The 15,591-nt window shown below is 39.6% G+C and overlaps 1 protein-coding gene across 2 annotated transcripts in view; it reads right to left on the minus strand.

The window, feature by feature from the left end:
* The window catches only part of NPSR1 (neuropeptide S receptor 1), a 107,139-nt gene that overhangs the window by 76,008 nt on the left and 15,540 nt on the right, over positions 1-15,591 (minus strand). For both annotated transcript variants that reach the window (XM_033087989.1, XM_033087990.1), the window contains exon 2: positions 13,204-13,336. In XM_033087989.1, the coding sequence (XP_032943880.1) occupies positions 13,204-13,336 (133 nt within the window). The remainder of the gene's footprint in view (positions 1-13,203; positions 13,337-15,591) is intronic.

The raw sequence follows: 15,591 nt of genomic DNA on the forward strand, positions 1-15,591 counted from the left end.
AATGCTTGAGACTCCTATCTAGGTACCCACCCTGAAAGGGGAGAAACTTATCACTCAAAGTACTCCAGGAAACTGAGAGCTGTATCAACATAGAGGAACCAAGAATGGGAAAGCCTACCGTTGGGCACTGAAACATGCAAACACAGAAATACTTGACAAATATCTCAATTATAGTCACAAGGCAGAAGACAAAGAACATAAATATAGTTTTAAATACAATTTTATTAAAAGGCTTAGTCCTTTATTTATTGCATTTATTTTATTGCAAATAAATGCGATAAAAAGAAAATAGATGAACTTAATACTAACATCAACGAAATAAAATTTAAAGCAAAGTTAATAAATACAACTGAAAGGATTCTGTGTGTGTGTGTGTGTGTGTGTGTGTGTGTGTGTGTGTGTGTGTGTTTTAAACACACAAACCTACATTGAAAATATACTAGTCAGGAGCCTTTAGGAACCAAATAATAAAATGTTAAAATTTATAAAATGAACATTGATAAAAAAAATATTAGGAGAAAATGAGAGAAAGAGTGAAAAGTTTTACCAGCACTTTATTACCCATGCCATATCGAATAGGCAAGAAACACATAAAAGTAGAGAAAATTTGAAGCTCTTAATTAATAAGGACAAATTTTAAAAGGTAAATACAAAGAATACATTGACAGATTGAATATACAAACGGGCAATGACTAGCCTATACGTCAAAATAGAACTCTTGACCCATAACCTGCAGAAACCTTTTTAGAAAGCCATACAATAATCAGATAGTAATTGGCCCCAACTAGCCAGGACACGATTAATAGCTGACAGCTTCCCTAATTATTGACCCTGCTTCCAACTTAGGACCAACCAGAGAAAGACAAATATGCACCACTAGCCAATCCCACAGGCTGCTCTGCTTCACTGAGCCTGCCTGTGGCTCCCGTGCCAACAGCCTCCGATCAGGGCACGCCTGAAGCCTTCCCTTTTTCCCACCACATAGCTTTTCCACTCTTCTGAGTCTCTGACAACACAAATGACGGTGGCTGGCTACCTCACTGCAGTGAGCTCTGAGTAAACAACCATTGCTTGTTCTCATGGGGTGGTCTTTGTTTATTTCCACAACATTAATTATTATGTCCTATCTTTATCATACATTAAATATTTTTCAAAATAATGATTACATGTTATACCTCAAAGACACTTTTAATAAATTCCAAAGTGCAGGAATCTTTCCAAAAATATTCTCCATCTGCAAAGCAATGAAACAAAATGTGAATTATAAAATGTTAAAGAAAAATAAAGTCACCCAGAAATTAAAAATAAAAACAAGCAAAAACTACTAAATGGTTATTGTGTGAAAGAAGAAATAAAAACAACACTAAAATATTTAGAAAATAAAAGCCATGACATTATCTCACATAAAAGTGTATGAATTCAGAAAAAATTCACTCGTGAACGTTATTATGAATGAGGAGAATTACAGGTAATGTAATCAGGATGTGACACAGGTCATTCCTCAGTTCAGTGCTTCTTACAAGAAGACCAACTAGCAACTGTCCATAGACAAGCCATGAGTGTGAAAATCCCAGAAGCCAGGAGGTGAGGCTTAAGCATCTCTCTGGACCACAGAGACCAAGAAGGACTGTATTACAGGTGGTAATGGAGCAGCTACACTCTGACTGCATTGCCTCTCCCCCAGACAGGTACAAAGTCACACCAGGAAGGTCCCCAGGCCTATGATTTCTTCAGCGGGAAAAAGAAAGATACCAATGTGGACATCCAGGTCCTCCAATGTTGAGGGATGCTTCCCAGGTGGCCCACTAGGTTCTCATCTCACCAGGATCACTAGGGAAATCTGTAGGGCTTGACCACTGAGATTCAGATACTAACAGAGAAGGAGAGCGGGCTTACAGCAACCAGTGCTCAGATGTTGACAGGACACATCCCTCCTCACAGAAGCGGGGGGCAGAGGAGCAAAGATTCCAGCCAGTGGCTCTGCTCATCTTTGGAGCCCAGTGGGTGGCTCCATCTGGCTTGGGAGCTCAGTGGGCATTGCTGCCTGATTTGGGTTGCAGCATACAGAATCAACATAGAAAAATCAGTTGTATTTCTATGCACTAACAATGAATTATCTGAAAAAGAAATTTTAAAGTGCCATTGACAATAGCGTAAAAAAAAATAAAATACTTAGGAAAAAATTTAAGTAAGGAGGTGAAAGATCTGTACACAGAAAAATATAAGACACTGACGAAAGAAATTGAAGAAGGCACAAAGAAATGGAAAGATATCTCCTGTTCATGGTTTGGAAGAATTAATATTGTTAACATGTTCATACTACCCAAAGGAATCAATAGATTCAATGCAATCCCTATCAACATTCCGGTGGTATTTTTCACAGAAATAGAAAAAAAAAGTCCTAAATTCATATGGAACCACAAAGGACCCCAAATAGCCAAAGCAATCCTGAGAAAGAAGAACAATGCTGAAGGCATCGTCACACTTCCTGATTTCAAACTATACTACAAAGCTATAATTGTCAAAGCAATATGGTACTGGCATAAATACAGACACACAGACCAATGGAACAGAATCGAGAGCCCAGAAATATATACATGCATATACAGTCAACTAATATTTGACAAGAGAGCTAAAAATACTCAGTGGAAAAAAGGATAGTCTCTTCAATAAATGGTGCTGGGAAAACTGGATATTCACATGCAAAAGAATAAAACTGCACCCCTATCTCCCATTGATCACAAAAATTAACTTAAAATAGATTAAAGACAAATGTGAAACCTGAAACCACAAAACTCCTAGAAGAATAAATAGAGGGAAATCTCATTGATATTGGTCTTGGCAATGATTTTATGAGAATGAAAGCCAAAGCATAAGCAACAAAAGAAAAATCAACTCGTGGGATTGCATCAAACTAAAAAGCTTCTGAAGAGCAAAATAAATGATCAACAAAATGAAAAGAAAGCCTACAGAATGGAAGAAAATATTTGCAAACTGTATTTGATAAGGGATTAATATCCAAAGTTCATTAAAATTATACAACTCAATTACAAAAAAAATAAATAATCCATTAAAATTATGGGCACAGGAACTGAACAGACATTTTTCCAAAGACAGTATTGAAATGGCCAACAGGTATATGAAAAAGTGTTCAGCATCACTAATCCTCACGTAAATGCACATCAAAACCACAATGAGATATCACCTCACATATGTCAGAATGACGATTAACAACAAGACAAGACATAACAAATGTCAGGAAGGAACAATGGAATTCTTCACCTTCAAAAACTTCCTGTTAATTACCTGAAAACAGAGAAAATTGCACCCCATGTTCATGGCATTATGGTATACAACAGCCAAGACATGAAAACAACCTAAGTGTTCATCAACAAATGAATGGATAAAGAATATTTGGTATATATATGCAATGGAATATTATTCAGTCATAAAATTGAGATTCTTCCAGTTTTGATAACATAGATATACCTTGAGTGCAACATACTAAGTGAAATAAGTCAGACAAAGAAAGACAAATACTGTGTGATTTCACTTGTATGTAGAATCTAAAAAAAACCTCCAACTCATAGAAACAGACAAAAGATTGGTGTTTGCTAGAAGTAGGGGGTGGGGAAAATGGGTGAAGGTGGTCAAAGTATATAATTTCCAGTTATAAGATGAATAAGTTCTGAGGATATAATGTTTAGCACAGTGACTAGTAAACGATACTGTATCGTGTATTTAAAAGTTGTTCAGAGAAATTTATTAAATTTATTAACACACACACAAATTGTAGCTATGTGAGGTGATAGATACTAGCTAAAATTATTGTGGCAATCATTTAGCAATACAGTTACATATTGCTTTGGATACCTTAAGCTTATTACACACATTTTCTGTCAATTTTATCTCAATGAAGGTGAAAAAATATAAAAATTAAAAAAAAATGAATGAGCAGAATTAAAATAAATAAAATAACTAAGTATGCAATTCAAAACTCCAGGGAAAAAAGTGAATGAAATTGGCATGGGAAAGTGGTATTGGGCTCCACGTCTGACTTTGGACGATTCAGCACTTGCCTGGTCTCACCATCCAGGCTGAACCCCTCAATTTTCTGTTTTCAGTTAATTAACAGGAAGTTTTTGAGGGTGAAGAATTCCATCGTTCATTAGTAAATTGCTCTCCAGAAAGGGCTTTGAGGCAAAGCTAATTTTGTTTACTAATATGAGAAGATTTGGCCCTTTCAGAAGAAGGAAGTTATTTGAATGTGTGCCAAAAAAAAATGTTTTCTATTTTCCTTTGTTGAACACTCAATGGGAGTTACTCTCATTACCTCCCCTTCATTATTGCATTTGAATAAAACAGACAAGCCAGTCTTGAGGATGATAAATGACTAATGAATTTTAATTGGCACTTTAGCTCATGAAATATAAACAGTCACTGAATTCATCCAGAAAATTGTTAGAATGGAAATGTTAAAAATTGCAGAGTGTACATAAAGAGCAGTTGGAAGATCTGGTTTCCTTCCATTCTCCAGGGGAATCCCACAGCTAAAATTCCTAACGGATATAGAGAAGAATTTGTTAAGATTTTTTTTTAAAGGGTCAGAAATGTGGAGAAGAGGAAAGTTAAAACACGCAAAATTGAAACACTTCCTCTATTCAAATGTTCTGGTTAGTGGCGTGTTCTTTGTTTTCATGAATATATGAGTATTGCTCTAATGACTGTAGGGGAAAAGAAGACAAATTTTTAGATTTAGATTCTTCTGTGATACACTGGCTACCATGGAAGAAAATGCTCCTTTTTAAAATAAGCAAATTATACTTGATTATGTGTGTGAGTATCATTAACAGATGAACAGAGAGAATCCCTGCCCTGAGGAACTGGTTATGATTCTATAACTTTTGCAAGCCAATAAAGCTTTTGTTTCCAGGGAGGTTTAAAAACAAGACTCACTGTGGATCTCTGTGGGTGGCTTCTAGAACATTTGTCTCATGACATTTTCCATCATCTTTTAGTTCTGGTGACCTCAAAGGACGTTGGCCACTTTGAAAGCCACAGAAGAGTCTTTGATGCAGTATGTCCACTTCTATAAACATTCCTAAATAGTAGATCAGATGTATTTATGCTCACAAGGTTTAATTGGGAGAATATTCACTGTAGGTTTGCTGATAATAACCAAAATAGCCAACAAAAGGAGTTTATCGACATACATAGTGGGGCAATCATCGAATGGGCCACCACAGTGTATGCACAGCGTGCAGAGTGCCAGCCTGCCACCATAAGAGGTTGGAAGTACACAGCCTGGCACCCAGGGGGAAGCATTCTTAGAGCTGGGGAATGGGTGGTCAAACGGCGCTTCTTTGTCCAGACTTCTTTTGTAAAAATTTATTTATTTATTTATTTATTTATTTATTTATTTATTTATTTATTTTCAGTTACAGTTGACATTCAATATTATTTTATATGCGTTTCAGGTGGACAGCACAGTGGTTACACAAGTATATCATTTATGCAGTGATCCCTCTGATTAGTCTAGTACCAACCAGGCACTACACATAGTTGTTGCAATATTATTGATTATATTCTCTATGCTGTACTTTATGTCCCCATGACTATTCTGTTATTAAATTTGTTTCTTAATCCCATCACCTTTTTTATCTTGCCCCCCCCCAAGCCCACTCTCTTCAGGCAACCATCAGTTTGTTCTTTGTATCTATGAGTCTGTTAGCATTCTGTTTGTTTGTTTTATCCTTTAGATTCCACATGTAAGTGAGATCATATGGTATTTGTCTTTCTCAGTCTGACATATTTCACTCAGCATCATACCCACCAGGTGCATCCATGTCGTTGCAAATGGTAAAATTTCATTCTTTTTTATGGCTGAGTAATATTCCATTGTATATATGCACCAGCTCTTCTTTATCTAAACATCTATTGATGGGCACTTGGGTGGCTTCTGTATCTTGGCTATTGTAAATAGTGCTGCAATGAACATAGGGGTGCATGTATCTTTTCAAATTCGTGTTTGGGATTTCTTCAGATAAATTACCCAGAAGTGGAATTGCTAGGTCATGACGTAGTTCTTTCTCAATGAAAGTAAGGGTATGGAAGACATGGTCTGCCAAAGCCTGCTACTTACCTCTATTCTTTCATTCTTTCTTAGGAAAAGAAACCTGATTTTATTCTGGCCAATGGGTGCAGGTTAAAAACAAACAGCTTTTCTTCAGTGAGAGATGGCAAATGAACTGCAAGTAAAAATTACTGGGTGGGAGTTAATTAGGAGGAGGACAGATAGCGGCATTGTCCTCCCTCCTCTCTTCCTTCCTGTGAACTAGAACTTGGGCGTTGTCACAGAAGTTGTAGCAGCTATCTTGACCCGAAAGTTATCCTTACCTTGAGCTGACCTTGAGAATGAAAGTATTTTTTTTCTTTGCTGTTAAAATGTATTAGTCTTAGCTCTTTACAACTGATAACATTTTCCTCATAAACTACATGTGATACATTCTTTTTTTCATTAAAGTTTATTGGGGTGACAACGGTCAGTAAAGCTACACAGGTTTCAGGTGTACAACTCTGCAACACATCATCCATACATCACGCTGTGTGTCTTTCACCAGAGTCAGTTCTCCTTCCATCACCATACACTTGACCTGTTTACCCTCATTTACCACTCCTTTTCCCCGCTTACCCTCTGGTAACCACTAAACTATTGTCTGTGTCTATGAGTTTTTGTTTCTTTGTTTGTCTTGTTCCTTTGTTGCTTTCAGTTTTATATCCCACATATCAGTGAAATCATATGATTCTCGACTTTTTCTGTGTGAATAGAGTAGAAATACAGAGAAGCCTGAGTCCTCAGTGATAAGGAAACACATAATGAGTGCTGACCACATGCCTCCAGAATTCTTTACATAAGATAAATATAAATGCTTATAAACTTAAGCCATCATTATCTGGATTTTATGTTTATGTGGTTGTATCTAAGTCTAACTGTTCTACCGACTAAATAAATAAAAGACTAAATGTTCAAAAGAACAAATCAAAATGTTCTTCAAAGAATCACTCAAGGCTACTGGACGATAAGTAGGACACTGTTCTCAGGAGGTGGGTCATGATGGAAAATGATATTTAATGAAGGATATTAGTATTGCCTTACCCAGGAATAACTGTTAGCCCTTATTTTCCTCCCTCAGAGTAGCCAGGTAGAAGATCTCTCAATTTAGTTTTCCAAATAGTTGTGTCACTGCTGATGTCATTTGAATCTTATGATTTAAGAGTAAGTGTATATGCAAAAGTGTGGTCTCCTTCAAAGCAACACTTGAGAGCCAAAGACATATCTGGGTGAAGTACATTGTCCTGAATGAAAGAGCAAGTCAGTTGTGGGCGGCAAAGAACCTCAAGTCTTTTGGTAAAATTTCACTCTTCAGCAAGTTGACGTGAAAGATTTTAAATTAATCATTTCATTCATTTTATTTCAATGAATGAAACCCTACCGAGGTAGCATGAACAGCCAGCATTTATTGAACAATTACTCTGTGTCTCACTCTGTATGAGGCACTTCAGAGATCTTCTCTCATTTAATCCTCTCCACAAGTCTGACAGGTGTCCCCGCTTTTTGGATTAGGAAACTGATATTCAGAGAAATTAAGTCATTTTCCAAAGGCACAGAGCTAGCAAGTAGAATTGCTGAGATTTAAACCTAAGTCTAAATAACCTAAAACATTGAAAAGGCAAAATGGTCATTCAAAGAGGTGAGTTTGTAGAAGTTTCTGTGTATTATTTTCGATCCACAGATGGGAATCTGTATATTCAATGGGCCGACTTAAGTTATACACAGATTCTCAACACCATGTTGTTCAAGGGTCAACTGTATTTTAAGGAGTGATTTTGTACAGTAGTTGATAGAAGAATAGATACTTCGAAAAGATCATACTCCCTTCAGAGGATTGATTAAAATAGAAAACTATAAATGTTGCCAGATAGGGCCCTTGCCAAAATTTGGAGCCAATAAATTTTGTTTGCCTTTATAAAAACTCCAAATGCTTACCCACAGGATATGAAGTAGAAAAGTTTGAAATGAGTGAAATTTGTCCTCAGTGACATTGGCCACTTCCCCACCCTTTGCCATCTATTGCCCCCAGGACGCTTCTCTTTCTGTGAGCTCTCAGAAATTCATTCACATCAGGAGGCGATGAACAAAGTGAGGCGTGTGGTAACTGTTCAGAATATATTCACTTTAGCAAGTGTCAAAGACGGTTCTCCAGTGACAGACATTGCAGCTAAAGTCACCGGTTTGAGAGTCGTTGGGATGGGGCAGGAAGACTTCCAGGGTGCTATCCTGCATGGTAGTTGTCTGCTCGTGAGGCAATCCTGGTGCTCACTGTGGTGGCTGGCAATCCAACCAACTGGTCCGCTCCAAATACTTTCAACTGCATCATAGCACTTTCAAACATCCTTTGAGATTTATATTTTGCTCTTACATTCTCCTGCCTCTAGTTACTTTTATACTCTAGCTGGCCAATCCAACTTGTTTATTCAATACATTGGCACTAGAATCTCACTTTTGCTCCATCTGACCAGGTTTTCATTATCTGGAGGTGGTTCCGTATGCCCATGGATTACTCACCCACACATGGGCCCCTTGGGGAGGTGCATCCTCTAATTATTAGAAGCTCAGGATTGGAAGAAAGACTGCCTGGGCTTGAATTTCTGGTCTACCGCTCACTGCATGAGCCTTAATTTCCATGTCTGTGAAATGGGGATTGCGGCAGGGCTAGGTGGTGGTAGGACTATTGCCAGGATTAAGTGATATGATCTACGTAAAACGTGTAGCACAGAGGCTAGTCCGTGATAAGCACTTAGTCAAGTTAGCTTCCCATATTGTGGCCTCGTCTGCTAATGACTTTCCCCGCCACTCCGTGTAAACCCCGAGTCCACTGGACACACTGAATTTCACCATCTCTGCAGTATTCACCTGAGAGCTTCTTGCTTCGTGAACTTCTTCCTCCCAGCTCTTTCGTTCAGGTGTTCTCACTAATCTCACCTTAAGACTCTGTGGAGCCCTCTCATTCCTGTCCTCCCTCCGCTGTCTCTATACTTTTCTGACCTGTGCTGCTTTCCTTGCTTTCTTTAGCCACAGTCTCTGTGGTCCAACCCTCTCAACAAGTGCAGTGTTCTTGCTTTACTGTGTTCCCATGTTCTTAGCAAAACCTGGTCATGGATTAATTTAAGTATCTGTTTTCTTTCTACACCTTGGGGCTCCACACAGAAGGTGATGGTAGCGTGAATGAAGCTTGAAAGACAAAGGATGCGCTCCAGGCGAAACGTGAACATTTTAACAAGGCATATGAAGCTCCACTCTTTTCTTGCTATTACCTTTCATCGAAAACCTCCACCCCTCTTTCTGTCCCACCCATTCTCAATCATGTGTGGCCCTCTGGTGCACCTAATTCTTTCCCTTTCTTATGAGTGTTTGTGTCCCTTCAAACTCCACGTGTTGAAGCCCTAACCCCCAGTGTGACTGCATTTGAAGATAGGGCCTTTATGGAAATGAGGTCACAAGGGTGGAGCCCTGAGATGACAAGACTAGTGTCCCAGTGAGGAGACACACCATAGTGCTTTCTTTCTCTCTCTCTCCACGAGCAGGCCCTTAGGAAAGCCCATGTGAGGACGTAATGAAAAGGCCGTCGTCTGCAGGCCAGGATGAGAGCTCTTACCGAAACCTGACCGTCCTGGCATCCTGATCGCAGCCTTCCAGCCTCCAGCACTGTGAGAAATACATTTCTATTGTTTAAGCCACCCAGTCAGTCTCTGGTATTTTGTTCAGGCAGACTAAGCAGACTAGGACACCCCCTCCTTGATGCTAAGAGAAAAACACCTATAAAATGAGAGTCATATTGATGCAAATACATTGGCATAGCAGCGACACGTCAATGATAACAATTTAGTCCTGCTGCGGGTAAGGCAGCAGCCTCTGTTTTAATATCCCCCTCACAGGAACAGTGTCTTGTCAGTATGTTTTCTCTCTCATACAGAGAAGCCCAATACATGGTCTTCTGGTGGCGGAATTTTAGTGAGAAGCAGATATGAGTATGTGCCGCTCTTGACTTTTCTCCTTGATCTAAGTGATTATCTGAAAATCATGACGACTTCAGATTATATGGGTTGGACTTGATGTCATTAGAAAAATTTCCTTCATGTTTTTATTCTCATTGTTATTGTTCCTAAGGCATATATTGGTTCAAATTTTTTTCAATTATAATAACAGAATATGGAGAAGAAAGCCCTAACATAGCAACTTCTTTAAAGACAACGAATTTTGAAACTTTGTCAAACCTGTGACTCGTCTAAACCATTGTCGATGTTAAGCTCTCTACCTCCCTGCCCTCAGTCTCCCCAACCCCAACCCAAACGCTTAATACTCCACTCATATATTGAAGGTGGGGTTCAGACTTCAGGGGTGGGCTAGAATTTTATAATGACGCAAGATATCCAAATTCTGATTAAAAAATTATACACCAGCAGCTGTAAACCAGTGGCATGTAGGCCAATTCTGTCCTACAGGTGTGGTTTGTTAGATCAGCATGGCCTTTGACAAAAGTTGAGTTTGAATGCGTTTAGGTGGGACATGCATTCTCCATGTCCCCTCAGTCTCCATCTTAGCCTGTCTCTTCCCCAGGTTTCTTTGCACATTTATGTTATCTGCTCAACTCCTGAAGGCATTTGAGAATGCAACCCCTCCTCTATGTGGAGGTGATGTGTTTTGTAGATGAACTTTTACCGAAACAAACTACATAAAGGGCGCTAATCAGAAGTATGTGATTTGGTGAATTATCACAAAGGGAGCACATCCTTGTAACTATGATCCAAGTCAATAAATAGAACATTACTCGTACCAGAAGTCCTAGCTTCATTCCCCATCCCCCACCTCCCAAAGCAAATGCTAAGACAAAACTTGTCCTAAGATAAATAGACATTCATCGGGGAGCGAACATCAAAAAGCGGCGATAAGACACAAGACTGCAGCAAGGTAAATCGAGAAGTTTCCGGTGGTAGCTGAAAGCTTTGCAAATATATAATATTCAATTTTAAGATATTTGCTTTTCTATGATGTAGTCTCCTTTGGTTGCTGGGAACATTTGGTAAAGTCTTTTAAACCTAGAAAGTCAGGTTTCTGTGAATGATTTTAAAGAAAATAAACAGGAGCAGAGTATCTTGTTAGGGTCAGCATGGAATAACAAAACAAACTACAAACTCACTAGGGCAGGTGAGATGCCCATGAGAGACAGCTAGAATCTGTGGCATTACAGAGCAAAAACCAGAAATGATGAGGAAGAATGTTTGTCCAGAAGAGTTGAAGAAATCTTGGGGAAGACTACAACATGGGACGGGGAATGCAAATCAAATTTGCATGAATCTCAGAGAATAGTACCCCGAGTGATACCCGAGTAAATTTTCTGAACTACTCTACTCTCTTACTAAAAGATCCACGATCATGGAGAAATGGAAATGGAGGGAGTGTTAATATCTTAAATTAGAAGTTAGTTCACTCTTAGACCCTTCGCAAAGCTTACCTCTCCAAGAATTCTTCACTCTAAATACTCCTGATCTGACCCCTTCAGTTTTTCCAAGAGGGAATTAACAAATAAGAAACAGACTACGTAGAACATTCATGAAAAATTAAGTCCAGGTTAATACAACAGGCTATGGATTTGAATAGAACACACAACTTTTCTCTTTGACAATGGACGGTGACATTTCAATTATTCCTTTATTGGTTAATTTTGACAACACTTTAAATTCCAAGGTGATATCCTTGCCACCTCTAAATTCTCACACTCTAAAAGCACAGTTGGCTGTATACACTATCAGTCACAACATGGTAATTGAGAAGATATAATGAAAGAAAGTTATTATACCCTCATCCAGGGATTTTGCATCTCAGCATTTGCTGGATATTCCCAATTACCTTTCATAAGAATGAAAAATGGAGATCCCGTTTGAGAGAAACATCGAAGGGATTTTTCCCATCACATTACAAGTCCCACCTTTGTGACTCAGGCTCCTCTTACCACCTCTATTTCTTAGCAGTGCTTTGTTTTTCACCCTGGTCACTATATCCCAGCTCAAGCAGATGGGTTGCTGCTCTTTGCTGGGGTTGGGGAGGGTTGTCAACAACACATGGCTGAGGTTCACTTCTAAGTTACAGTGTTGTATTCTTCATATATTGTGGTTCAAGACTAAATTCCCAAGAACACTCCACTGCTGTTACTGCCACAGAGTATAACCTGATAAGGTTGAAATGTACCAAACAGCCTTTTCTGACAGTCATTTACCATTGCTCCTTGTTTGCACTTAACCCTTAAAATTTTTTTTTTTTTTTGCATTTTCTGTACAGTCTGATTCAAATTAAACTCACATGACAGCCACCATGTTCCCAGAGCTCAGGACTCCACGCCTGTCTTAGTCTGGACAATCTGGAAATCGCATCTGCCCACCACTTTCTCTGGCCTGTGGAATGGGACTGGCTCCTTTGTTACATTTTCCTCTTGAACATGAAACCTACCAGTTTGAACTCAACCCATCTCTGTGGGGGTCTTTCTTTCACAAATCATTTTTTAGCATGAGACTATTTCACCATTCCCCCTCCAGGTGCGATGCATTCACACTTCAACTGCACGGGCCACTCCCCAAATCCCCATTTAAGCACCTAATCCCGGTTATCATCTTATGTCCTTAGACCATGCACAGCAGCGGTACTTCATGTCACTTATATTTCAAAAGCAATGCTGACAGACTTAAACCCACAAAGTACACGAATCTTCACATTTATTATTGAATGGAGATAACCCCGGTCCATTTTCTGGGATCTATTCTTTAAAGTCGTAATACGGAATGATATGGTAATACCACATTAGTGAGCTATGGTGCATAGGGAGAGTGGAACCCTGTAGAACACTTTGGTGGCTCTGCTATTGGTATTTTCAAATCTGTTGTATAGTGTGCTGTTTTTATAATGGACTCTTGTGGATATTTAAATGTTAAGTGTGCTGGAAGAAACATTCAAATATGGGGTTTACGTCCCTATAGAAGTTACTCTCAGGCTTGCCAATGCCGTTTGGACAGATGGCCGGCCATTTCCAGTGGTACAGTCCTTGAAGTTTGCACACAGCTCATTCCCTTCTCAGCTGCACAGTTACTTACCTGTGATGGCCAGTTGAGTCACAAAGAAGGTCATCCTCGACTTCCTCTTCCTCCTCCACATGGAGAACAGCACGATGGAATTTCCAACAACGGTGAAAACAAAGAGGACCCACAGAGTTATCAACTGCTCAGTCTGTGAGAAACAAAGCAACAGAAAGCCGGGGTACCGTGAGGACAAGGGTACTTTACAGCATGCAAGCTTCAGGCTTCGGGGCTGGAATGTCTCCCTCCCGGCCTCACATCCCCACCTGCCAAGGCTCTGCTTTCAAGAGACCAAAGACACGTGGTCCTCATTTACACCAATAGCAGTGGAAATTGATGCAACTTAAAAAAAAATCTATTTGGAAATATATGTCAAGAGACCAAAAAAGTATATATTCTTTGGCCAAGTAATTTTAAGTCTATGTGAAAGAATTCAAGCTGTGAAAAAGAACACTATAATCGCAAAGATGTGTATATTTATTGTGAGAAGAAATTGGCAATTGTTTAGAGATAAAGAGAATTAAGTAAATAAGACACTTCAATTCAGTGAACTATTATGTAGCTATTAACAATGACAGCCATGAAAATTATGTAGCAACCTTTAAAATGCTTATAATGTTAAGTGGAGAAACATGATAAAATTATATATTGGGTATGATTACAACTGCAAAATTATACATGTAGGAAAAAGACTGAAGTACATTAAAATGTTAATAGTGGTTATTTTAGGGTAGTGTGATGATAGGTTATTTTACTTTTTCCTTTGACAGAATTTTATAATATAGTAATATTCAAGTTTCACTGAATAATGTATAATTAGTAAAAACGGAAATAAAGCAAGACTGCTACTCATTTAAAATGTCAAATCCTTCATAATGTTGCCCACAATTCCTTCAAATAGAGCTTTTCATCTGTTTAAAGTCTGTAGTCCAGAAGAAGCAGAGGCCCAGGGCCCTGGGGGAGGCTAGACAAAGTGACAAGGCAGGTCCAGTATGCTTATGTCACCTTCCACTGGGAGAGCAGTCTTTGCTCAGGTCACATGCTTTTCCTCTGGTCCTTTTCTGACGAGGGATGGCATTATTCTGGATGATTTGTTTCTCTAGCAGTCTAGATACGGGTGGCATCCAGAAAGCATCAGGAATGGAAACTAGTGATTATGAAAAGGACTATTCTGAGTGGAGTGAGGAAACGAGTTTTCCTGAGAGCATGCTGTCCTTTGAGAAAGATTGTGCTTTCAGGAGCAGATATAAGAGGGAATGCTTTTGACGTACCAGGTTGATGGTCTCCATTCAGTAGCTGGTGTCAGTGGTGCCATATTAGTAGTGTGTCGGTGGTGCCATATTAAATAAGTGCTTTGAACTTGGACAACCTACCTTTTGAAACTGAAGAGCAACCTGGGGAACGCTGTATGAAACTGGGTGGATTGGAAGTCTCGGTTAGCAGAGGTCTGAATGACTGTGATGCTGATGGATGGCCCAGCTGAGGGCCAGGGTGGGGATGAAGCATCTATGTCCCCACTATAGTCCTAATATGGTGTGCTGTCAGGGAAGATGTATGGTTCAAGAAAAGATGAGCGAACTGGTAAAGTGGCAGGTTTGGGCATGCAAAGTCCTTTTAAGCCCTGCTGATGTGCAAATGAGAGATTTTTGAAGATTTTCTCCTGTTTCTTTCAGTGACTCTGTTTCCTAGGAAGAAATGTTTTGATATTTTAAATCAATTTCTTTTTCTTGAATTATAGAACACTCTATCACGTCCAGCAAATTTTCTCAGCCTGCGTAGTGGTGTCTGTGGGGGGGTTATTTCCATACTTGTCCAGTACCGATTTGATCTCTGTTGAACTCTTTCAGCCTCAGAGGAAGAAGCAAGGGAAAAGTTAGGATGCTGTGATGTTCTTCAGATAGAGAAATCCAGATCTCCGTGGTGAGTGCGGGCAAAGTGATGTCTAGAGGCAGACAAAGAAGGAGGCCTGCTTCTCTGCTGGTGGCAGTAGGTTATCAGGAAGGTAGTGGATACAGGGCTGTTTTTCTGATGGAGACTGTCTTCTCCAGCACCACCCATGGCCCTGCCCAGCTGCCCTCATTCCTTTAGCTGGGAGAAAGCAGTTGGCCTCCCCTGTGAGGTCCGCAGCATTTGGTGAACTTCCAACAGAAATCTGCTCACTGGAGGTCTGCTCCGGCCTCAGCCTCTGGACTCTACGCAGTGGAATCCCCCTGGGGCCAACCTCCCCTCCACTGATTCTCGAGGGAGATTCTTAGTTCATCTTAAAACTTACTTCAAGGTATATGAGTCTGTCTGCCCTGCCCTCTGAACGCCTTCCCTACTCTACATCTGATAGAGAGTCCTCCAATTCCCCAGGAGGTGGGTGTCAACCTTACCTATTTTCTAGTCACACAGAATTTTTTCTAG

The sequence above is a fragment of the Rhinolophus ferrumequinum genome, chromosome 20 (assembly GCF_004115265.2).
Source record: "Rhinolophus ferrumequinum isolate MPI-CBG mRhiFer1 chromosome 20, mRhiFer1_v1.p, whole genome shotgun sequence".
Taxonomy (NCBI): Eukaryota; Metazoa; Chordata; class Mammalia; order Chiroptera; family Rhinolophidae; genus Rhinolophus; species Rhinolophus ferrumequinum.